Genomic DNA, 25,683 nt, shown 5'->3' with positions numbered 1-25,683 from the left:
GGAAATCTCCTCTGGGCACAGCCCCAGGAGGGTGGAGGGGCTTACAAGGCAGTTTTCTAATGAAACATACAGGGAAGGCTGCTTCATCCTGAGCAGAAACTAAGAACATTCAAAAGGTCGTAAGAAACCGAATGGAACTTACACCCAGTATGTATACTTCTTTACAACTTCCTTTAAAATTAGAATAGTTTAAAATGTGTGCTGTGGCAAGGATGGCAGTTGAATGGAACGTCCTCATTCTCTTCTCCATCCTTTCTAACAGAAGACCTGGGATGCTACGGGGACCATCAAGGCCCCACAATCAACCCCCACTTCCCAGCCTCTTTTGCCAAAGGGGTGGCTGATGAGATGTGAGTGAGAGCTGCCAGGAGCTCCTGGAAAACTCTTGAAAAGGTGCCCACTCAGCCAGGACCCTTTAGTGCTTTCCTCCAACTTTCTTCTTCTGCTGGAACACAGACGTAGTAACAAGAGCTTCAGCAACTTTGTTGAACGATGAGACAGACTGATGATAAAAGCCAAGTGCTAAGCACGGTAGAGGGAGTAGAGGATCCTGCTAACCACGAGCTGCCCACCTCTGAACGGTCTGTTTGGGAGAAAATGCAAGCCTTACCTATTTAAGCCTCTGCTGCTTCCAGTTTCTCTTAACTGGCAGCCAAAAGAAATTCCTGACTAATACCTGGGCTCATACTAATAATAATAAACTTATCCTATAGATTTTAACAAAGAATTACACTTTTTTTTTTTTTTTTTTTTTGCTGAGGAAGATTTGCCCCGAGCTAACATCTGTGCCAATCTTCCTCTATTTTGTATGTGGGGCACCACCACAGCATGGCCATGGACCAGTGGTGTAGGTCCGTGCCGGGGAACTGAACCTGGGCCACCGAAGTGGAGTGCACCAAACTTAACCATTCGGCCATGGAGCTGGCCCCAGGAATTATACTTTTGATTATTAAATGGGAAAATGTACAACATCTTCTTTGGGCTTTGAACACCCATGGGAAGGCTTCCTCTTTGCCCCACGAGGCCTATGCTCCTGATGGCAGTTACATAAAATGCAGGCATAACAAGCCTGGGAGACATTAACAGCACGCCCATCAAGTACCAGTGCACTCTGCCCTGGGCCTCCCTGCACTTCTCAGGGCAAGACCACCGCTCACCGGCTCCTCTCCTCACTTACTATTCGTAAGAGCCCACTGTGACTTCCAAACTCACCCTAACCCCATGTCCCCAACCCAGGTCCCAAAGGTGGGAATTGTTCCTTTCTGAGCACAGCTCCCGAGAGCTTCATGCAATCCCCGGGAGGGTAACTGGGAGCTATAAATAGAGCCAAGTCATTGCCTAATCGCTCTGGTGTTTTAATAAGATTGGAAACAAGGGAGGGGCCAGCTCTGGCTTGGGCTTTTCCTGTGAGGCTGCACTCTGAGCAGACGCCAGTTTTGTGGAACCCCAGTGGAGCCCTGGGAAATGAACCCATGTCTTGGCGAGTTGTCCAGGGACGTGGCCTGTTGTGTTCCCCTGGAATCACCTTTGAGAAATGGACGCCTGTCATGTTCCCACCCCTGAGGCGTGCTGTGGGCCTCTTTCCCCCGCCCGTTGGCCCCACATCTTTCTGACTTTTCATTTGCCCCCCTGCCCCAGTGCCTCATTCCCTGCCCTCCTTGTTCTGGTTCAGTATCAGCACTTGGTAGGCGCCCACTCTGGGCCAGAGCAGGGCCCCTGGTGTCCTCACTTTCTTCTGCACGGTCTCTCAGAAGTCTGAGCTAGAAGGGGGCTCAGAGAGGGGCTGTCCAGGGTACTCTTCCCGTCTGTCTGTCCTAAGATGGGGGACAGCGTCGTGCAGGGACTTAGATTTGCCTCCCCCCACCAGGTCCCAGCACGGGGCCTCTGCCCAGAGCAAGTGCTTAATAAAAGTGGGCTGAGTGGAATGGAAGTGCCCGTACCCCCTCCCAGGGCATCCCCTTGCCTCCAGTCACACCCTGTCCACCCCACCCTGCTCCAGTCCATCCTTCCCAAACTCACAGACTTCCTGTTCCTAAAGCACAGCAGCCACCTTCCCAGGCTGGATTCCAGGTCTTCAAGGCCTGGCTCTGCACGGTCCTCCCAACCTCATCTCCCAGACCCCCCTTCCAGAAACTTCTGCTCATGCCCTGCAGCCTCCTTACTGGTTTGTGGGCCTTTGTGTTTCAGAACCTCTAAGCTGGAAGGGATCTCAAAAGCCACTGGGGAAACTGAGGCCTGGAGAAGGGGGCGGGCTGCCCAGGGCCACCCAGTGACTTAGTGGCAGAGCTGTGACGAGACCTCACATCTCCAATGTTCTGGCTCGCTGTCCCTGGAAGCATGTGATCTCTGTCTGCAGCCCCACTCCCTGACCAAGAAACGGGGACAGTGGTGTCCAGCCACCCAGCTGTGCAAAACAGCTCGCCTCGGGGTGAGAGCCGCCAGGGAAAAGCCTCAAACCAAAAGGATCGACTTTCACCATGTGAAAAGCAACCGAGAGCAGGAACGGCTCCTGGAACATTTGACTCGGACACGTGTGGCTGATCCAGAGCCCTCAGCCCCTCAGCAGGGGAGCCCGCGGTGGGGAGGGTGGGGGCTCCCCGCTCCCCGCTCCCCGAGCACTGACTCCTCTCACCACAGGCGAAGGCTGTTCTGAATCACAGAATCCGAGAAATGATGAATCATAGTCACCAAATCTGAGAAATAATGGACCTTAGAAAGGAAGCTTCTCGAAATTCCTCTTTCCTTGGCTCCCAGGACATGTGCCCTCCTGGTTCTCCTCCTGGCCCCTGGCTTGCCCCTGCTCTAACGCTCCACGCAGCCCTGCAGTGTGGCTGTGGGCCGAGGCTTCCCCGGGCCCTCCACTGCACCTCTGCCTGTCCACCTCTCATGGCTTCAGACCCCACTCCACTGATGACCCGGTGTCCCACGTCTGTGTTCAGCAAACACTGAGCCCTCCTCTGTGCCGGATGCTGTTTTAGCCTCCAGGAGACAGCAGGGAACAGATTTTTAAAGGACCAGCCTTCCTGGAGCATATTTGATCCCGGTGAGGAAGTCACAATAAGAAACAAAGATGGACATGGATGTGGTAATGGCAGGTAGTGGTAAGGCTATGAGGAGAGAGTGACAGAGGCTGGGGGCACAGAGCAGAGGTGTGAATGGAGAACGGGAAGGAGCCACGTGCGTTCTGCAGGAAGGGCCATCCAGACAGAGGCAGCGATGGGGACAGGGCACCAAGACGGGACCCTAAGGACATGTGGAGGAGTGGCGCGGAGGCCAGAGTGACTGGAGCGAGAGGAGGGAGAGCTGGAGCGGAGGGCAGAAGCCGATGTGTGTGCTGGGGGGATGGTGAACGGCGGTAGCTCTAGCGAACGCTGCGGATTTTGTCAGCAGTGATGGGCCGTGAGCAGGGTTTTGAAAGGATCCCTCTGGCTGCCGTGGGAGAAGAGACTGCAGGGAAGCCGAGAGGAAGCAGCGTGACCACGAGGAAGAGGCAATGCTGGGCTAGGCCATGACGGGAGTGGCAGAGGGGGACGGAAGGAACGAGGTTTGGGATGTTATTTTGATGGAAGAGCTGACAGAATTTGCTGACGAATTGGATCAGGATATGAGAGAAGGAGAGACATGGAACCCAGGCGGGCAGGACTGAGGGAGGGGCAGATCTGTGGGACAAACCAAGAGCTTAGCTTTGGACATGTCACTTTCAAGATGCCTTTACACAATGGAACGTCAGAATCTGGAGTGCAGGTAAGAGGGTTCCAGGCTGGAAACAAAATTGGAGAGAGACAGTGTGCAGAAAATACTCAACATCACGGTATTGGCTATCACTAGGCGAGTAAGTGTGGGTACAACAGGCCCTGCCCGGACCTCTCTTTCTCGCTCTAGACCCTGTGGGTGAGAACCATGCAAGAGGAACAGAGTTGCAAGTGTTCTTGCATCCTTAGTTCATCACACATCTCAAAGGATAAAAGAGAACCGGGAAAATGGAGGGAGCCGTGGATTGATTGCATTGACGGTCCCAATTAACGGACACTCTTTGCCTTGTGATGCCATCGTCCCCTTCCACTCCAAGTCTGGGCTTGGCCACCTGACTGGCTTCGGCCAACAGGATGTTAGCTGACTTGACAAAAGCAGAGACTTGAAAAAACACTCGTACGTTTCTATTTCCTCTTGCGCTCCGCTACCTTCATTGTAAGAATCTGACCAGGCTAGCTCCCTCTTGGAATCCTGTCACTACCATGAAATATCCAGACTGGCCTGCTGGAGGACAAGACCACAAGTAGCACAGCTGAATGATCTCAGCCAAGATCATCCTGTTCCCCAGCTGAGCGACCAGCGACCCGCAGGCACACGAGCGAGCTCAGCTGAGCTCAGTCCCAATCAGCAGAAGCTTCCAGCTGACCTATTCACGCACAGATGTAGTTTTAAGCTACTAAGTCTTGGGTTGGTTTGTTACACAGCAATAACTAACTGATCCAGAAGGTGAGAGTTTCTTGAGAGAAAGAGAGAGAGACTGTGCTGGGCATCCATCCCCACAGGGGAGGACGGGGGTGCTTCTCCCCAACTCTAAGCCAAGAGAACTATTTGGTGATCTCAGCTGGGCCCCCTAGCATTTGAGGGGTGTAGGAGCTGGTGCCTAACTCGTGCCCACAGACCCTGGGAAACGCCTGCACTTCCACCAGGGACCTGTATGCTTCCCACAGGCCGGATGTGGCCCTTGCAGAAGGGACCCTGCCTAAGAGAGTCACCCAGAGGGGTGAGGTGACTCCAGCCGAGGAGCCGACCAGAACTTGGGCCCGAGGAGGGTATTGTAAGCAGCCAGATGGAGCAGGGATCTCCCAAGTCAAGAGAGTAAACAGATGAGAGACCCCAGTGATAGGAGGGGCCCCAAAGAACCCACAAAAGCACCCCCAAAGACATACAACCCAGGAGTGCCTAACCCGCTCCCTCCACCACCAGTGAAAGGAGACTTTCCAGCCACTTGCTCTGCTCTCTCCACTGGTCCAACCCAGTGCCAGCAACAGGGGCACAGGCAGAGCCAGAAGGTGAAAGCCACCTATGGTTGGCTTGCCACTCAGGTTTCCAAGTTTGAATCGGATGCGAAAGACTAGGACAGGATTTGTTTTAAATTGGATCTGTCTGGAGTCTTAATATTAGACCGGAATAAATTTCTTAGACCTGAAATTGGCCAGAAAATGGGAGGGACTAGAAGGAGTTCACAGAGCAAGTTTAATGGGGTATCCCTTTGAGTCCAATGAACGCTTTCCAACATGCTGCTTCCCTGGGCTCTGTCCAGCCCTGCTCTCCCCTCACTGTCCTGGGAGACCCCTCGGCCACCAGGGATGACCTAACGTCCCTACCCGCTGATCTCTAGCTCAGGCTCTCCCACAAGATTCAGATGCACTAGCCAATCACCAGCTGACACCTCCCCCGGGATGTCTGCACTCACTCCAGCACCGTCCTCTGGCTCAGTGACCACACCACCGTCCACTCGGGTGCTCAGGCCAGAAACCTTCGTGCCGTCACAACCAGCACCACCACCTCCTCCACCCGTCCTTCCACCTTGCCCATCCCCTGCTGATTCCACCTCCTGAGCAGCCCTGCAGCGTACCCGCTGCCCCATGCCCACGGCCACCACCCTGGCCCAGCCCCTGCCTGTCTTCCCCTCCTACCACACCCCCGCCCCAACCCACCACCGCTCCGGCAGCCAGAGAGAGCCTTCTGAATGGGATCATGCCATGGCTGTGTTACAACCCATTTCCTGTGGCCTTTGGGATAAAACACAATGTTTGCCCTGGGTCACAATGCCCTTCATCGTCCAATTTCTCCAGCAACTACTGTCCACTGCCCCCCACACCTCATGCCCCAGTCACACTGATGGACTGTAATTTCTCCCCACACTGCTCCCTCTCAGCTCAGGGCCTTTGCATAGCTGTTCCCTTCACCAGGAAGGCCCTCCCAACCTCCCCTGCCCTCCCACTCATTCCATCCTCTAACTATGGCAGCTTTGCCTCCTCTGACCCTACTCATCGCCCCAACCCACAGCCCCTGCCTGCTCCATCGCAGGCCCACCGCCACATTGTCACTCTCGACTCTTTCTCTCCTCCAGGACCAGGGCCAGCCTTGGGTGCCGGCACAGGGCTGGCATTGGTGAAGGGGTGAATGAGGGACGAGAGGAGAGGGGCCTGTAGGGAGTCAGGGGAGGGGAGTCAGATGTGGGTGCATCACCGGGCCTGCGGCACTTTCCTGGGGGGTAGCAGAGCCCACGTGGCGCAGGCAGGGGCATCACAAGGTGAACAGCGTGGCCCACGGAGTCAGACAGGCCCGGGTTGAATCCTGGCTCTACGACCTGCATCACATCCTCTTTTTGAGCCTTATTCCCTCGTCTGTAAAAAGGGGACCAATAAGGAAAGGCAGTGGGGGAACCAGTGACTGCTGGCCTTCCTCCCCAGGGTCTGCTGCGCGGGAGCAAGTTCAGTCTGTGACTGGTGCTCACTGACACCTGCTCCAGGCCAGGCCGCGTGCGTGCTGGTGCTGGGCTCCCAGAGGAGCTGACCCTGTCCTGCCCTCCACGTGCCCCCAGCCTGACCGAGGCAGACAGTGGATGTGGGCCCAGCGGGGAGCACATGGCCGAGGGAGCAGAGACAACCTTTGCAGGGCCTCGGTGGCGGCCCCCCTTGTTACCACGAGTGATGGAGAGCAGACGTGGAGCCCCCCACCCCCTTGCCTATCCTGCCTCTGGTCGCATTGCGGGGCTGGGCCTGGGAGCGGTGGCCCCAGCCCGGGCACAGTGTTCCCCAGCAGGGTGTCAGTGGCGAGGGTTACCGGATGAGGTCCAGCAGGGCATCGGCTGAGCTCATGATGGGCTTCCCAGTCTGCTCTGTAATCTCCTTCTGGGCCGCCCCGCCCGGGTGGATGACGGAGACCATGATGATGCCCACAATGACTGCCACGAAGGTGGTCCACAGGTAGTATGCCACGGTGAGGATGCCCAGGCGGCTGGAGGTCTTGGCATCCAGGGAGGCGAGGCCGGACATCAAGCTGGGAGAACGAAGTGGGTCAGGGTCTGTGGGTGGGGCAGGCCCTGCTCCGGCTCTGCCCAGCACCCTCACAGTGCTCTGGGGAATGTGCAGGCATGGGATCCCCCCAGTAATCCAGGCCTTGTAACTCCACCCAGCCTCTTTCTGCTCTGCTCTCTCCCCCATGCCCAGGGTCACTAGCCAAGGCTTTCACGCCTCTAGACCTTTCCATGTGCTGTTTCCTGTTTGGTGCCCTAACTCCTACCCACTAGGTTAGACTTAGTGTCACTTCTTTGGTGAAATCTGTGTGGACTACCTGCCTCTCCCTGAGTTAGGAGCCCCTTCTGGGGCTCCCACAGCCCCCAGCGTCCTCTGTCATGACCCTGGTTGTCACTGTCTGTTTACCTGTCTGTCTCTCTCATCAGATTGAGGACATGTGGGAAGAGGGGCAGTTCTGACTTCTCTGTGGGTCCCCAGTGCCCAGTGTGAACTCTTGGTGCTGCCACCAAGCAGCTGGCTCCTGCAGGCTTGCTGACTGAACCCATGAGGGAGAGTGAGTGAGCTGGCATCCTGGGCTGGGAGCTGGTGACCTGGCTCCTAGTCCTAGCTCTGCTCACTGGCTATGTGACCTCCCCCACCTTTGGGCCTCAGGAGCCCCATCTATAAAATGGGGCCATGGTTAGCTTTTCCCCGAGAGGTGCCACCCTGTGGCCATCATGGGTTAGTACCTGGGCCCAGACTCCCCTTCGAGGGAGGTTGTGTTGAGGGGGCTTGTGGGTCTCTCTCCTCTTGGGTCCTCTCCCCCCTGCCCACCTGTGCAGGTCAGCTTGGAGCTCCTCTCCTCGTGGGGTAGAGGGTGGGGTGGGGGTAGGGGGGAGTGGGAGACTAGTTAAGGAGATGCTTGTGCTTTGCTGCCAAAAGGATTTTTCCCCAAAGCTCTTTCATTCTTTCAGATAATGGAAGTATTTGTCTGGTTTTAATCATGTAAACAAGAGCGGATAATCCTCCCGTCTGGTCCCGCTCTTCTTATCGTCAGGCTGCAGACAGGCCGCCTCAGCATCAGAGCCGAGCTCCGGAGCCTCCCCCACCCTCACCCAGGCTGGAACGGCTGCCTGCGAGCTGCTCTTTCCTGCTGGCTGTGGCGAAGTCTCGCTCTTCTGTTAAGTCACAGTTTAAGGGGCCTCTCCTCCAGGAAGACTTCCCTGACCATCAGGCAGGGTGAAGCCCCGTCTCTGGGCTCCCATAACCCCCGTGCTGCCCACTGTCTCGGCCCCACCACACTGAGCTGCTGATTGTTTACTAGAAGCGTCTCCAGGGCTGGGCCTGGGTCTGATTCAGTGCTGGGTCTGCTGAGCCAGGCGCAGGGCCCTGCTGAGGTCAGCTTGGTAGCAGTTTGCTGAATGAAGGAGTGAATGAATGAATGAATGAGTCAGTGCTTACAGACTCCATTCATCCTTGTCTGCCAGGACGCCATATGTTAGTGACGGGCTTAGAGTGGGTCTCAGACACCAATCCTGAAGGGCTCATAATGAGATTGTGCGGCCAAGGGAAATGGGGGCGCCCTGCAGTCACTGTCCCCGAGAGGGATCATCCCCAGACCAGGGCCAGCACGTCAGCCTGGGACTGAACAGTCCTCTGACCACCACAGACTCCCCCAGGGCCAAGTCCAACTACCTCAGGCCACAGGGAGGCCACGGCCCGGAGAGGAGGACCTGCCTGAGGTCACACAGAAAGCTGGTGGCCACCTGGACCAGAACTCAGGCCCCAACTCCAGGCCTGTCCTCTTTCATGCCTGTAGCTATTCAAACCTTCAGGGCACACCCACTCTGTGCCATGCCCTGTGCCCACAGAAGGAAATCAGAATCAGTCCCCAGCCTCAAGTAGCTCCTGGTCTGGTGGGCGAGCGGGAAGGAGACAGACACGGACACTTGGGACAAGTGGACTCAAGTAGCCAGTGGACAAGGTGGATGCATCAGTAGCATAAGAGAGGGGATAAGGACATGCTGCCTTTATTCAGAGGAGGGAGGGATCGTTAGTGGCTAGGAGAGTCAGGAAGGGTTTCCTGGAGGAGGGGGTCCTTGGAGTTGGTCCTTGGAAGATGAGGAGGATTTGGAGATGTGGCAGGTGTGCCAGGCAGTGGGAGAGCAGAAGCCAACAGGGAGGCTGAGAGGCTGGAAAGTGTGGGGACACTATTGTTTAATGTGGCCAGGGCTTAGGTCATATTTGAGGCACAGCGATATGTGAGGCAGAAAAGGCAGACAGAGTTCAGCAGTGAGGGAGGCCATGAGTGCCAGGCCAAGGGGGACACAGGGGAGAGAGGGGTCCAGCACAGCTCATCCAGCAGAATTTGCTGGATGTCTGAGAAGGAAGAACTAAGATTTGAGAATACCAAAGTAAACAGGAGGATCATTTTTTTAAGAGCAAAAACCTGGGACCGATTTAAGAAATCATCAATGCAGATTAGATGAAAAGTTACAGCACATCCTGGGGCTGGCCCTGTGGCCTAGTGGTTAAGTTTGGTGCATTCTGCTTCGGGGGCCCAGGTTTGGTTCCTGGGTGCAGACCTGAACCACTTGGCGGCCATGCTGTGGTGGCAACACACATACAAAATAGAGGAAGCTTGGCACAGATGTTAGCTCAGAGCGAATCTTCTCAAGCAAAAAGAGGGAGATTGGCAACAGATGTTAGCTCAGGGAGACTCTTCCTCAAAAAAAAAATTACGGCACATGCACGCAATGGAGTTAGAAGTGACGGTGTCACTGGAGAGATGTTCCTATTTAATGCTACATGGAGAAGCAAGGTACCAGATAGTTGAGGCTCTGCAGGGGCCTTGGAGCTCCTGTGAAGAGACCCCTCTCCGGGCCTGCAGTCCAGACATACACAGACGTGCTTGGGCAACTGTGCAGGAGAGGGGTGCAGATGAAAATCAGATCAGAAGGGGGCAAAGGGCCCCTCAGAAGGCCACCCTGAGCAAGAAGAAGCCTAACATGGGGGTGGTGCCACCTCAGGGGCAGACAGGATGTTGGAGGGAGGGAGCGCATGTTCCAGATATGACAAGAGGGGGCCCCTGCCCTAGGGGCTCTGGGAGGGAGGGAGTGATGGATAAAGCAGGAAGAATTCCTTCGCCTGCGACCCAAGCAGTTCTGCTCTGGAAGCTGCTCCCCTCGCAGATGGAAGGGGCCCAGATTCCACGTGAGACAAGGTCCCCCACCGGCAAACGCACAGCAACAGGAAGCAGGGTTGGAGGTCCTGCTATGTAGCTGGTGGTGGCTCCTCAAGGTCGAGAATTTCGGGCCACGCTGTTCACGTGACCTCTCTGAAAACCTCTAAGCCCAGGCAGAGCAGTTTGTAGGGAATATTAGGTCACGTGGACGTGCAGAGAAAAACTCTACAAAGTCTCACAGTAGCTGTCTTTGGGTGGTGGGTTATGGGTAATTCTCGTTTTGTTTTTAATGTTTTTCCACGTCCTCTGTTATTTCTAGAATGAGCATGTCCTGCTTGTATGATGGAAAATACAACCTCTTGTGTACCCAGCAGCCACGGAAACCGTAATTGTCTGGAGCTTAACTGTCCCAAATGCCCGAACATCCACCTCGTTTGAGCCTTAACGTTCTGAGTCAACGCTGCTGACCTGGAGTTGTAATGTGGGCCACATCCGCCACTGTAAATTTTCTAGGAGTCACAGTAAACCAAGTCAAAAGAAACAGGTGAAATCCATTTTTGGTGAAATTAGTTTTGATAATTATTTAACCTAGTATATCTGAAATATTATTTCAATGTTTAATCAATATACAAATGTTTATAAAAACTGCTTCAGGTTTTAAAATTTTAAGTTAAATTAATTTTTTAAAAAGGTCCATTCAGTCCCTCAGTTGCACTAGGCACCTTTTAAGGGTTCAACAGTCACCTTCAGTCACACGACCAGTGACCACCTTACTGACTGCGTGGTGGAGGTACAGATAAGGAAAATAAAGCTCAGGGAGACGATAGACCGAGCCCCCAACCAGTAAGTTGTAGAGTCAAGACTGGAACGGGGGGTTTCTGATCCGAAACCCCGGGGGTTTCCCCCTCTCCCACAGTGCCTCTCCGTGGTACAGACCTGGGTTAACCCCTGTAGGAGAAAAAGCTCTTCCGGTTTTGGCTGTGATTGCAATGTGATTCAGCCCATGTAATGCCTCTTTAGTCCAGCTCTTAGAGTTCATGACCTGCCCCATGGTTACAGCCTTCAGATTTGTGGTGGTGAGCTCCCTGTCTCTAGAGGTATCCAAGTGGAGCCTGGATGGTCACCTGTTGGGATGCTGGATCAAGGCTTCCAGATTGAGTGGGAGGTTCCATGAGGATGACGTCAGAGGTCCCTTATGACTGATTTACGGTGAGGGGGAAATAGGCAACCTGGCCTCCCCGACTCCCAGCATGGCTGGGTGTTCCTAGGAGCCCCCGAAATCCTCGAGAGCCCTGGGGACGAGTCTCAGGAAGCCCAGAGGTCTGGGACTCCCTCCCAAGCCATCTGGCCACCCCCCACAGCCCAGGGATTGTGGTTCGAGAGATTTCGGGGATTGGGAGTTGGCTGGGCTCCAGGGCCCAGTTCCCTTCAATCTGGTAATTGCTCCCCTTGCAGGGGTGGGGGAAGGGAGGCAGCGGCTGCCAGCTCCTCACGGAGGGAGAAAACGGCACTTGCTGACCCTCACCTGGTCCTCACACCAACCCCTGGGCCTGAGGTGGTGCTCGTGACCCCATCTAACCTTGGGAGGAGCCCCCTGCTGCCTGCGCACCTCACCGTGCAGGGCGGACAGGCTTCTCAAACTGTCTGAAGTCCTTGGCGGATCCCATCACCCTCAGGAACTGTCCACACGCATCACGGCCTTCGGTCCCACCCCTCCTCCTCACCTGCGTGGCTCCAGCCACCTGCTCTCCCTGCTGCTCCTTGAGCCACCGTGCACTGGCTGTTCCTTCAGCCTGAAACTCTCTGTCCCCCCACCCCCCACACACCTCCCCAACCTGACACATTTCCACAGTCAGCTTAGACATCACTTCCTCCGGGAAGCCTTCCCTGACCAGCCACCTCGCCCACCTCCCCAGGGCTCGCTGTGCTTCCCGGCCTGTTACAGGGCATCTGCCCATAACTCGCTCCTAAATCCCCAGGCCCAGCCCTGTTCTGGCACACGCACCCTGGCAGGAACAAGGGCCTGGGGAACAGTGAATACCGCAGGAACCCAGCCCCTGCCCCCACCCTCCCTGCTGCCCTCTCCTCCTGCTGCTGCTCATTTCTCAAGTCTCCACGTGGCACCACCTCCCTCTGGAGGGCCTCCCTGAGCCTCCAGGCAGGCTAGGCAGCTCCCATTCGCTCCTGTGTGCAGCCATCCCTTGCTGGGAGCCCTCAGACAAGCTCCTGAGCCTCTGTGTGCCTCAGTTTCCACTGCAGGATAAAATGGGGATAATGATGGTTTATTGTGAGGGTTAAGTCAGTTTAGAACAGTGCCTGGCACATAACAAGTATCCAAGACATTCCAACTGTTAGCATTTGCTCTGTGACGGCATCATCTGGTGGTGCCCCAGTCTGTGACCGCCTGCCCCGGCAGACTGTGAGCTCCTCCAGGGAGGGGCTGAATCTGGCTCAGTTCTGGGTCCTCAGAGCCCAGAGCCTAGCCTAGCCTGGGTGCAGGTTTGCTGCTGTGTGTGTGGTGGAATTCTAGATTGCTAAAAGGATGTCTTGTGAGCTCTGATGACCATGAGCACCCACCGTGGGTTCCCTGAGAACAAGTCACCAGGACCAGCTTTGGTCCCCTCGTCAGGTTTAGGGGAATGATATGAGCACTGTGTGTCTGTGTGACATTGAGGCAGTTGGCACCAGAACTCTTGGGAACAGCTGGGAACTTTTGGGAGTGACTATTGCGGGCAGTGCCCTCTTCTGAGTGAAGAGAAGCTGAGAGGGTCTCTGGAGGTGGACCTCAGGGCTCTGCTTTCAGCCTCTCCTTTCTGGTCATTTTCATCAATGGCTTGGCCAAGGCCACTGACAGCATGTGGGTCAGGTTTGTGGAGGACAGGAAGCTGGGAGGAACAGCTAATGGGCTGGATGAGGGAGCTGGGACTCAGCAGGCTGGGACCACGGGCCAATTCTGACAAGATGTAACTGAACATGGACACGTGTTGGGCCATACTTGGCATCAACAGCTCAGAAAACACAAACTCTGGGCGGGGGGGTTTGGGTGGATGGCTGAGCCGTGGCGGCAGCACGTGGGAAGGGGCCTCTGGGGTTCGCTTGCGGCCAGCTCCGTGAGTCACCTGGGGAATGCGGCTGCCGAAGGGCTGAGGGGCCCTCAGCTGTGGGCCGGAAGCCTGGAGAACTTGTCGAGGGGGCCAAGGACCTGCCCTGACGCTGAGACCCACTGGGAAAGGGACAGGGGAGGGTGGTACATGTCCCACAGAGGGCAGCTGGGGCAGGCGGCAGGCGACAGAGATGCAGGCCTGGGGCTGTGGAGCCAGGAGCAGAGCAGACCTGGGGAACGCTGGGGCTGATGGGAAAGCCTTAGGGAAGCAGATCTCAGCTCCGCCCCAGGACTTGACTATCCAGCAAACAGCGCTGCCCCGCCCTGGAAGGGAGCACCTTGAGAAGCAGTGAACTCCCACCACTAGAGGTGAGTGAGCAACCTGCTAAAGTCACGTGCACAAGTGACTGGAACCCTGCTCTACCAGCATGACCACATCCATGGCCACAACATCCTGGCACTGGGATTAGAGACAGGAAGGAGCCCTGAGCCCCATGGCCAAGTCCCTGGGCTCTGGCCTTGGCTGACCTTGCCAAGGAGGCGAGGCTCTCCCAGCCGGGGAGCCTCTCCCAGGCTGACCCCAGGATGCAGCTGCAGGGAGTCCACCCGACAGGCAGCTGGAAGGTGGTATCTGGGGACCACGGCAGTCCCCTCAGCCCTTCCAAGCATCATGGCTTTCTTCTTTCCCCTAAGCGGACGACAGGCCAAGCAGCTGACAGCAAGTGCCACGTTAGCACTGAATTACGGTTCCCAGATGGCTCTGCCACACCCCCATCCTTGAGCCAACTCCTTCTAAGACCTGAGGCAGGATGCCCAGACTCCCACTTGATAAAGTCTGGGTCGTCTGGTCCCAGCATCCCCTCCCAAGGGCAGAAATTCCTCTACTACTTCTGCTTGCACACCTCAGAGGACAGAGAACTCACTACCTTCTGAGTCAGCCCCTCCATTGTGGGCTAGCTATGCTTATTAGAAAGTCCTTCTGGTGCCAGAATGAAATCCACCCCAAGGGAAGAGCGGTCCCCACACTGGGCCAGCCCTGCCCTCTGGAGCTACACAGACCAAACCTCTTTGGTTCCACTTTAGATTCCATGGGGGGAGGTGGGGAGAGAGTGCAGGCTCACAATGCAGGAGGCAGGGTGGGAGGGGAGTTCGGCATGGAGACAGGCGTGGGCCTGGCGGGAACTGCTGCCCTGGCCTCCCCAACTGCCCTCTGACGGCCCCTCCTCCCCAGACCCTGGGCACTGGGACCGCGCTTCACTGGGACTTGCAAATAACAAGCTAGACCTGACTCGAAAGCAAACGCTGAAGCAGCCGCAGCTGCAGCCCCCAGAGAGCTCACGGTCTGAGCGCGTTCCACCGCAAAGGCTGCGATCCCGTCGTATAGGAGTCCAGTCCAGCTCCAGACTCCACGTGAGCTGAACTCCTACCTCTTTCCTTCCCACGAGGCAAAGAATGTCAGGTGTGAGGGAGCCAGAGTGTCCCCATGGATGGCTGTCACTCTGCTCTGCAGGTGTGGTCTGTCGCCTCTACCTCAGGACTGACGTCTTCGGGATGCCTGTTGTGGCTGGTTACGACAGTGCCACCAGGCCATGGTTAGGAGCCCTGCTCCAGTAGGAAGGCAAGGCCTGCACAGAGTCGACGGGACACAGGTGTCCTGCCTCCCTGCCCTCCACAGCAGGGTTCCTGGCTCCTGCCCCCCAAGGACCAGGCGGGGCCTGCCTGGGGAGGCTCTCCTGGGCCGAATGAGCCCCTCTCCAGTGCTGTGGTCTCCACAGGGAAAGGCAGCAGGCGATTTTTCAAAACCTCACCCATGTCCCCACATGCAGATATGTTGCCAGCCTGCCCCATGGTGAACACTTGCTCTGGGTCCCAGACATGAATGAGGCGGGTTTCTGGTCCTCGAGAAGCTCCACCTAGTGGGTGGAGGGACCTACAGCCTGACCCGCAAAACCCTGGGTCACGGCTGGGATCGGGAGAGGCCAGAGCAGGGTCTGGCCCAGCCTGAGATCAGGGGGAGCTTTCCAGAGGAGGTGACAGCTGAAGGGATCCTTGAGGGAGGAGTAGGAATTCTCTAACTGGAAGGGGGAAAGAGCAGGGAGTCTGTGATGGGTGATAAAACGGGGCCATTATTCGGAGTCCCCAGGCTGACGGTCTGACCCCACCCGCACCCCACAGCTGGGCCATGTTTTCCCTCTTGATGAGTAAGGCGGTCAGCTGACTGGGCAAGAGGGCCAAAGTCAGATCCCAGGGCCCCCATGAGAGAGGCCAACGGAGCTCTGCAAAGAACGGGTGCCCCCCGGCTTGAGAGGCAGAGTCCCTCAGCACAGGCTGCGTACCTCCTGCCTCCCTCCCATGCTGTCTGCCCTGGGCAGCCCGGGCAGCTGCCCCTGCACACTTGCCCCCAAACCAGACTCGGATGGCTGCCTGGCCCAGGACCATCTCCAATAAGTTAGGACGTGGGTGTTTGGGAGTTTTCTGCCAAACTAGAGTTCCTCAGGAAGGGGGAGAAGGGAGTGTTGGGTTTCTTTGGCCAAACGTGATTTCCTGATTCTAAGAAAAGTCAGTTTAAAATTCTTACAAGAAATAGAAAGGAACACAGTACATACATAAGCCCACATATGCATGCACACACACACATACCAGATACACATGTAAAGACATACCACGCATTCACACACACACGGGTTTCTCTGCTGTGCAGTGGAACTTACAGAACATTCTGCCATGTTCAGCATCAGTGAATCACAAACACATGGATTCAGTTTTCCTTGAACGATGCCTGGTTTATGAAGTTGAAGAATGAGGGGAGGGGAGGGTTTGGCAAAAAGCGAGTGGAGAATTGGAGGCCCGAGCTGGATCCAGATGCTGGCTTGACCCAGCCCTGGTTCCTAGTGTCACTCTCTTCTAGGGTGTGTGAAAACAAGGCTCAGATGACTTCCTCAGGTTAGAAGCAAACTCCTGCCTCAGTGGGGCCATAACGGGCCACCAAAAAAAAAAGCATCTGCTGGGAACTGTTTTGCACATTTGCAGATGGCGCTGTGTCCGTGTTATGGCTGAGGCTGAGAGTGTGGTAAACAATAGAACTTGAGCTCAATCCAGAGTCCTGGGGCACAGTGACGCCCCAACAGGGTGCCAGAGCATCCCGAGTGTCTAGGACAGGAAAAGGGCTCTGCAAGCTCTGCGCCCGCCCGAGTGGAAGAGTGGAACAGGATGGGGAAGATGAGGGCGCAGCGTGGACAAGTCTTATGACATCACGGTGCATGGAAAACAGAAGAGAAGCAGATACTTATTTTTGAGGAAGTGACAGTAAGGGATCTTCCAGGAACTTAAAGGAACAGAAAGCTGCCAATACTCTTTGGGTTAAACCATAAATTAAAAGGGATCAGAGTAGCAACAAGTGGTGTTACTGGGAGAAAATGGGAAAGGAAGGCTCTGGGCCCCAAAGGCCTGACTTTTCTAATGAAAGAAGGTGTAACGAGCATCAGTCAGCAGTGGAGCACAGAGAAGCAAGCCGAGAGTGCAGACCACTCAGCAGCCATCGCAGCACCCCCCACGGGAGCGGGCCCTGGTTCCAGGACGTGACAACGCTGCAACAGGTCCTAACCAGCAGACTATTAACTCCTACACCAGTGTAAACGTGAGGCAGAATTTTCTAAATCTTGTCTGAGCCGTCTATGTTCATAAGCAGAGAGAGTAATTCTCCTCGCAGCTGATTTTGTTTTTAGAAGAATTTTTCGAATGGCAACTGTAAGAAGGCATCGCTGTCCAGGGGGAGGGAGGGACTTTGTGGTTTGAGGGAAGAGCCCCTCCCTGAGGCCTTAAGACTGCAGATTATGGAAAGGCACATCAACGTGCATGAGGGGCTCAGGGGCTCTTATGAGAGAAAAGAGACTAAGACCCCAACCCCTGCTCCCTGAGATTTGAAGTTAGGCTCAGGTGTACCCGGGTGCCCATGACCAAGGTGTTGTCATTAAAGGCCCCCAGAGCTAAGACACCAAGAGAGAAAAGGGACTCAGGGCTCCACCCCAGAAGCCAAGCTCAGGGCATGACTGCGGTGCTTGGAGGAGCAACGAGGGAGCAGGATCCTGATGCGCTGGGATCTAGGAGCCCGGGCGGGGCAGCCCTGCGGCTAGAGCAGGGAGATGCACCTGCAAGGGGCTGGGTGCAGGCTGAACCAGACCACGCAGGACCTGTGCTCAACAGCGACGCCATGTGGATGGAACCAGGGTGGCAGGGCTAGTGGTAAGATCAGACGTTTCAGTTCTCTTTCTCGAAGTGACCAGAAGCTTCCACTGAATGAAATAAGCTGACGTCAGCCCACGGGGTGCAGCCCTCGAGAGGAGGACACTGGCTTCCTGCTTGTACAGAGGAGTAGGACCATACTGAGCATATTCAGTTCTCAGGTCAGCGCATAAAGCAAAAACCAAGTATAATTAAATTTGCCCTTGAAGACCCCTTAAGCTGCCCATAAAGTTCAGGAGGTACAGTTTCACGTAAGCCCACTCCAGACAGTTGGGATGGGCTGCTGCTTCTTTAGGGGAACACCAGCTGAGGCAGTGGGCATACACTTAAAGGCCGTGATGGAAAGAACCCACAGTTTCTCTTCATAGCCTGGAATCACAGTTGCCACAGGGATGCTCCTGCTTCTAGAGGGGGCAGCGAGCCCGGCTTATGCAAAGCAGGACCACCTCTCCTGCAGCACGTTCACTTGGGCAGAGCTCTTTGAATGGGGAAACTCTTGCCTTCTTTGAATTGTTTTTCTCTCTTTTTCACAGCATTTGTAATTGAATTCACTTACGTACACATATGCTGGGACTCCACCAGGTGGGGCCCCAGAAATTAACTGAAAATGGCAAACCTGGAGTCACACTGGTTATACAATTAAATAATTAGATGTCCTGCGAGCAGACAGGTTTAATCAGTGGGTTCCCCAAGCGGTGAGCCTACGGGAGAAATGCTCTGGCCAGAGGCGGTGTGCTTCTGTCCTCCTTGGCAACTGTATTCCTCTCTGAGAAGGAATAAATTGGCACTGGGTTTACTTGGTCACCTCCTGCCAGCATCAGAGGACAGGCCTGACAGCTCAGGGCTCAGACGAGGTTGAGCTTCTGAATCAGTCAAGGACCACACCCGGGGCCTGGTGAACTCACTACCAAGAATGAAAAGGACAAACATTTACAGGAAAAAAGATAACAGTGGCAGGATTAGAGGGGTGGGACGATAGGAGGTTTTTTTTCTGTTATCCAAAACGTTTGCCATTTGCTCATGTAATTTTTTAAAGTAAAAAAACATCTTTAAAAGACAACTCCTAACCATCCTCCAAGGATCAGTTCAAATGCTGGTCATGAAACCTCCCTGAATTTTGCTTCAGCTGCCCTTCCACTTCTCTTTATTCATTTAATAAGCATTTATTAGGCACCTACTAAGTACCAGACCCTGCGGACGAGAGGGGGAAATTCATATTCTTCAGCATTCTTTGTACGGTAAGGGAAGAAACTCAGTTTCAGAAGAAACTCCTTGCTAAGCCACTGGGACCAGAAGTGGAGAAGCACATCCATACCACCCCACTCCAGGAGCAGGGCATGAGTGGAGGTGATCGGGCAAGAGACGGAGGATGGGATTTCCGTCTGGTCTTGGAGTAGGAGAGAGAAGGAAGGTGGGCAGACAGAGAGAAAGAGGGGACACACCCTGAGGTGACCCCAATTATCCACACCCTTGTGTAATCCCCTTCCCTGGGTGGTGGTGGGACCTGTGACTTGCTCCTGACAGAATATGGCAAAGGCAATCGGCTGTCACTCCCATGATTATGGTACATAAGAATTTGTCTCAAAAGACTGTAGAGTGAGGGAGCCTCCTCCTGGCCTTGATGAAGCAAAGAGCCATGCTGGGAACCACCTGTGGAGAGGGCCAGAAGGCAGGGAACTGCAGGTGGCCTCTAGGACCTGAGGGTCCTAATGTCTAATAGCCATTGAGAAGCTGAGCCCTCAGACCAACAGCCACAGGAAATGGCTTCTGCCAACAAGCGGAAGGAGCTTGGACGTGGATTCTTCCCTGGCCACATCTTCAGATGAGGACAAGGCCCAGCTGACACTTCGACTGCAGCCTCGAGAGACCCCGAGCAGAGGATCCAATTACGCCACACCTGGGCCCCTGACCCACAGAAACTGGTGGGTGATAAATGGGTGTTGTGTTGTCACTGAGTTTGTGGTAATCTGTTACACAGCGATAGATAACTAACACAGAGAGAGAGAGGACCAGAGCTGGCTGAGGGCTTACACATCTCAGGGCCATCCCCACCTGAGCTCTTCACCTGAGCTCTCGCTCCCAACTGTCGGTGAAGTCACTTGAAGCAAGGGCTGTGTGCGTGAAAGGAAACTGGCCAAAGCTGCGCCTCGTGACTGACTGTAGGAACGTGGGGGCCGAGGAAAGCGAGAGGCAGTAAGCACCAGGAATTCCTGGAAAACCAGGGGGCTCTGACAGTCATGGCAGGGGAAGGCTCTGGGCACAGGCGACAGGTGTTCTGCGGAGACACCCTGCCCCGCGAAGGCCGCCGTGAACACAGATGTTGAGGACTCAGGTGGAGGAGCTACACGCAGCTGTGTCCCAGTGTTGAAGGGGCGCCCAAGTGTGCCTGAGTCCAGGGAGACCTTCTGGAGGAAGTGACAAGTAAGCTGCAGGTGCTAAGGAACAGCATGAAGAAGGAAGAGGCCACCTGAAGGGGCTGCCTGCCGAGAGCAGAAACAGAATGGAGGTTTCACGGGACGTCTCACCTGGGCCTTGGAGAAACCTGGTGAAGCTTCAGGAGCTTAGAGAAACAGGTGGCATCCACGCTGTGTCCGGAGCTCGCTGGGGCTGCAAGTGCATTCTCTTATTTCAGTCCCAGAATAACCCTGCAAGGGAGGTGGCTGTTCTTCCCACTTTACAGATTAGGTCACTGAGGCTCAGGTGCTAAGAGATGAGGTTAAATTTGCGCAGCTAGTGATTCCAAAGTCTCTGTTCCTCTGCTGGAGCCCCTTGCGGATTCTCAGCCACGGCCACCTGTGCTGCCTGTGCATCTCCCTCCTTGTGACTTATGAAGCCACCACCGGACTGTAGCGTGCCTGTCTCAGGAGGGGCTCAGGTGAGGTGCTGGTTTGGACTGGATTCTAGAGAAAAGAGGCCCAAGAGCTGGAAGATGCCAGGTTGTGGGAAGAGCGACTGAGCTGGGCTCCAAACCAGGCCAGCTGGCCCTACCTCCCTCCCACTGGGCCTCCTTTCTCTGGCACAAAGTGTCCCAGACTGTGACTGTCTCCCTGCCAGACGGTGAGACCCTCCAAGGCAGGCACACATCTCTTCGTCCCTTGCGTCAACCCCCCGCCTCATCACCACCCACACCTCTTTCCATCTCATCATCTCTCTTTGTTTGTCTACTGGATTTCTGTCTCCTGTAAACATCTGTTACGCCGACCACCAGGAAGAGGTTAGTGTGAACAACAAGGGGGAAAATGAACCTGACCCCTCCCAGTATCTCACATAAAACACCGGGATGCACACGGCCCTTCTCCACGGAGGGGTCGGGACTACTGGTCCCACCCCTCAGCAGGGGCACTTCTTGTTCAGTGACATGAGTGGCTAGTCCAGATAGGAATGCTAATTTCTTTCTACATCATTACTGTATAAAAAAGGTGTCTGTACCCCATAATGTGGTATGCCAGCTGTGAGAGTGAATTCATTTAACTTGCAATACTGACAAACAGCATGAGGAGACAGGTCATCATCAACAGCCATTGCCCAATGAAGAGCTGGGAGGATTTCGCAGACAGAAGCTCGAGCTAGGTTGGAACACAGAGCGGGACTTAACCAAGAGGAGAGAAGGGCATTCGCGGAAGGGGAAACAGCACGAGCAAAGGCGTGCAGGCAGAAAAGCACTTGGCATGCTCAGGGACTAATGAGGTGACCAGCCTGATTCCTGGGGTGTAGCATAGGGAAGGGGTGGCAGGTTCTCCTGGAAAAGAGGTGGCAGCACTTAGAGCCAGGGGTGCCGGGCTTTGGGGCCCAGACGTGCAGGTTATTGGAACTAGAAACAAATACGCCTTAATGTGCATCCCCCCAGCGCCTGGAGCAATGATGCTGCAGAACCCCCATCTCCTGGGGTTACCGTGTGGAACCCCTGGGCCTGAAGAGCAGCAGCCCTCACGCCGGGCTCGTTAGCTGTCCCCCAAGAAGGCCTGATCCTGAGACACCAGGGGTTTTTAAACCATTAGAACACTTGTGGAGCTTTTAAAACAACCCCCTGCTTGGACCCTTGGCAGTTCGGGGCCCGTCAGCCCAGGTGAGGCCTGACATCTGAATTTTCAAAGCAGCGTTGGTGATTTTGCTCTGCCCTGTGCGACGACCCGCACACCAGAGTGGTTGCTCCTTGAGGATGGTGATGCCCAGCCCTGGGCTGGCCAGGAGCAAGAGCTCAGGGAATTGTGGTCGATGGAGGGATGGGTGGATTACAGACCAGCTGAAGTGAAAGGAAGGAGGGGTCAGGGGCAGAGCGGTTTGGGGTTCACAGTGTGTCATTTCCCCCAAAGAAGGTTTGATTCTCCCTTGGCAGGAAAATTTTAAAGCACTTCCACTTTTCAGTGACACGGTTGCTCTGCGCCAGCCCAAACCATACAATAAACAAAGGAGATGCGTGAGCACACGCTGGCTTTTCTCAAGTTGACACCACATTCCGTCTCCTGCCGAGAGAAAGCACTTTAGTCCGGTGGAGACAGACCAGGATTTGAGAGCCAGGACCTGGAGAGCTGGACGGGTTCCCCAATCCCCAGGCAAGCTGGCTAAACCGAGGCCCAGGGGGAGGGCGCTCTGCCCATGATCACATGATAATTTGTGGTGGAAGCAGGTTTGGATCTGAGCCCCTGACTCTCTGACTCCAGGACTTTTTTTACGTTAAATGACGTGCCCGAGGTCACACAGCCAGGCAACGGGCCAGGATGGGAACCCAGGTCCGTCTGACTCCAGGGTCCACACCAGGGCCTTTGAAGTGTTTCTGTTCTGAGTAAGAGGTGACACTCAGGCAGGAAGGATGGTCAACGGTAAAGGATGGTCAAGCTGCCTAATACCCGTCCTATGCTTTATATTGCCATAAAACTGCAAAAAACTGAAAAAGAAGAGTCCTGTACTTCCTCCATCAACACATTGACTTAGTGTCGTGTAATCATCTGTTTTCTCATCAGTCTCCCTCACGGCCTCTGAGCTCCTCGGGGGCAGAACCTCATCCATCTCTGTATCTGCAGCACCCAGCACAGGCCAAGCACCCAGAAAGCACAGTGCGTGGTTGCTGAACTCATTCATCGATCCACTTGCCGAGTATTAGTGAGTACCTGCTGTGTGCCAGGCACTTGGCTAGGTCCAGACTGTCTCTGCCTTTAGAGTTTCCAGCCCAGAGGAAGGGAAAGCATCAGGTCGACAATTGAATACATGGTGGATAACAACGTACAGCGAGTGCTGGGTGGGAAAAGGAACAGGGCACAAGTGAGGGAGAGTGAAGGGGTGAAGGGGACGGGCGGGGAGGGCCTTTCCAAGGAGGCAATAAGGAAGTTGAGATCTAAAGGAAGACAAGGAGGGAGAGGTGTAAAGTGCTGGAGAAGGGCCTTCCAGGCAGAAGGAACAGCATGCGTGGAGACCCTGAGGTTGGGGAGGCTTTGATCTGCTTAGGAAACTAAGAGTCCAGTGGGACTGGAGTGAGTGAGGCATAAGAGGAGGTGGGCGCAGGCAGCGGGCCACCATGCAAGGCCTCCTAGACCAGCTGAGGAAGCGAGGGTTTATTCTAAATGCCACGGAAGCCACTGAAGGGTTTTAGGTACACGAATGGCATGGCCCAGTCAGCTTTTCACAAGATCATTCTGGAGAATGGCTGGGAGGGGAAGAAGAACCGAAGGCAGGAGGCCGGTGAGGATAACGTGGAGTCTGGACCTGTGTGGTGGGGATGAAGCTGGGTTCTATTAGGAGAAGAATCAGCTGGAGTGGCCGGCGGACTGGCTACGGGCGGAAGGGAACAAGCGAGGAGGCTTGAAGGACCGGGTAGACTGAGCTGCCGTTTGCTGACGAGCAGCAGACGGGAGAGGAGACCGCTGTGCTGGGTGAAATCTCAAGTCAGTTACGCTGAATTTGAAAAGCTTGTGAGACGTCAAGAGGAGACGATGTCAAATAGGTGGTTGGAGCGTGGCGCTCAGAGGAGAGGGCTGGCAGGGAGATCCGTGCATGGGAGCGCGGGGCTCATGGCAGGACACTGAAGCCATGAGCACAGAGGAACAGCCACACCTGGAGGTTGACGGGGGAGAGAAACGGGGGTGGAGGGGCAGAGAGCAGGCCAAAGCCAGGGGAGTGTGAGGCCACAGGGACGAGTATTTCCAGGGGGACAGAGGGCCCAGCCGCCGTCTCAAGTGTCTCCGCCACCGTGGAGAGGTAACGCGGGCAAGACCCGAGAGAGCCCTTTGGAATCAGCAACATGGAGGCTCCTGGTGACCTTGGCCAGGTCACCGACTCGGGGAATGACTCAAAAGAGGCATAAAGAGGAGACAACAGCACATGGGAGTGGGCTGGGGAGTCAGGGAAAGCTGGGGGGGGGGGGGGGAGAGGGGCATTCAGGAGAGCCCTGAAGGCGCAGTCCTGAGAGACCTACATCCTGAGAGAAGCTGAACTGCTTGACGGTCTCCTGCGGGCAGGGACTCACCCTCCCCCTGTCTCCGCTTGCTCGCTCCCCAGCAGCAGGGAGGCCGGCAGGCTGCTGACCCTGCCCCAGCGGACAGAGCCCTCCCAGCCCAGGACTGAGGCTTGTCCACTTCCCCCTGCAGAGAAGTCCTGGAGATGAGGATTCCAACCCTGGCCTCAGAGCAAAGTCTCTTCTACACCAGCCGGGGCAGCCAGCTCACTGCGCATCAGAAAACCGGAGCCCAGGAGAGGGGCAGGGGCTTGCCCAAGGTCACCCAGCACTCCCGTGGTAGGGACCAGGGGATCTCCAATGATTTTCCCATGGCCCTCACCTTGGTGGGTAAAATCTGAATTCTTTAGTCTGGCATTTAAGGTCTTTCATGATTGAGCAAGAACCCACCCCCCAACTTCATCTCCCACCATCCTTCCTCACACCCTGTGATCCAGCCCTCTGAATTTTTTTTTAAGAATTTCTCGATTTTTTTTTTTTTTTTTTTTTTTTTTGGTGAGGAAGAGTGGCCTTGAGCTAACATCTGTTGCCAATCTTCCTCTTTTTGCTTGAGGAAGATTGTTGCTGAGCTAACATCTGTGCCAATCTTCCTCTATTTTGTGTGTGGGATGCCACCACAACATGGCTTGGTGAGCAGTATGTAGGTCTGCACCCAGGATCTGAACACACGATCCTCAGGCCACTGAAGCAGAGCGTGAGAACTTAACCACTATGCCACTGGGCTGGCCACCCTCTGAACGTTTAGCAAGTGCAAACAGATAGCCTCATATAGTCCTCCCAACAACCTTTTGGAGTAGGTGTTATTATTCTCATTTTGCAGATGAGAAAACTGAGGCTCACAGGAGTTTGATGACCTGTGCAATGCTACACAGTGAGTGCAGCACGCAGCTGAGCTAGGACGTCATCTCATGGGTGTCTCCGTAGTCATCTTCACCCCGTGCCGTGCTGCATTCACCATAAAGAGCCCCTCATCTGGGAAGCGACCCCAGAACTCCCTGGCTCCGAGCTACCTCAGAGTCCGGTCACGTCCTATGACTCCAAATCACGAGTTCAAGTCCATTGAAATAACTGGTGCCACTGAATGACCCAGCCTCCAGCAGCCTGGGCCACAGCCTACCGCCCACGAAGGCCCCACAATCACACTGCTCCCAGGGCCTGCAGCTGCGGTGCAGCCACCCGCAGCGGGAGCAGGGCACCTCTGGGATCTGCTGCCTGCTCCCCGCCCCAGACCTCCCCCACACACCCTGCTCCTCACCTGGAGACCACCAGCGGTAGGATCAGCATCTTCAACATCCTCATCAAGAGCTCTCCAGGAAACTGGAAGTAACTAATTTCCTGAAAACACAGCGAGAGCTGGGGTTACAGCAGCGGTGCAGACATCATAGTCGCCTACTTCTTTACCATCTTCAAGCACTGTTTCATCCCCACTCGCCTGTCTAGTACATGGGCAGCAGAGGCCGTGGAGAAAGCTCTGCCTTTGGAGCCAAATAGACTTGAGTCCTTATCTTGCCCCCCTATAACCAGCTGTGTGGTCTTAACCAAGTTACTCAATGTCTCTGAGTTTTCGTCATCCGTAACACGAGGGTAATAAGCACTTCACAGGGTTGTGGAAGGCTTAAACGAAAGGATACCTGTAAAGCAGATGGCAGAGCACCTGAATAAGTGTTCAGTAATCAGGGTAAACACAGCTCCCCTGCCTCTGCACCATTCA

The 25,683-nt window shown here is 55.1% G+C and overlaps 1 protein-coding gene across 2 annotated transcripts in view; it reads right to left on the bottom strand.

Moving 5' to 3' along the window:
* The window catches only part of SLC1A7 (solute carrier family 1 member 7), a 46,733-nt gene that overhangs the window by 14,671 nt on the left and 6,379 nt on the right, over positions 1–25,683 (bottom strand). The window contains exons 2-3 of one of the 2 annotated variants that reach the window (XM_070259952.1): positions 25,228–25,307; positions 6,823–7,038 (exon numbers count right to left, since the gene is read on the bottom strand). In XM_070259952.1, coding sequence (XP_070116053.1) covers positions 6,823–7,038; positions 25,228–25,307 — 296 coding nt within the window. Of the gene's footprint in view, positions 1–6,822; positions 7,039–14,709; positions 15,124–25,227; positions 25,308–25,683 lie in introns of those variants that run through there. The other variant, XM_070259951.1, reaches the window with a different exon arrangement.

The sequence above is a fragment of the Equus caballus genome, chromosome 2 (genome assembly GCF_041296265.1).
Source record: "Equus caballus isolate H_3958 breed thoroughbred chromosome 2, TB-T2T, whole genome shotgun sequence".
In the NCBI taxonomy this organism is placed as follows: domain Eukaryota; kingdom Metazoa; phylum Chordata; class Mammalia; order Perissodactyla; family Equidae; genus Equus; species Equus caballus.
This window is presented reverse-complemented; position numbering and strand designations above follow the sequence as displayed.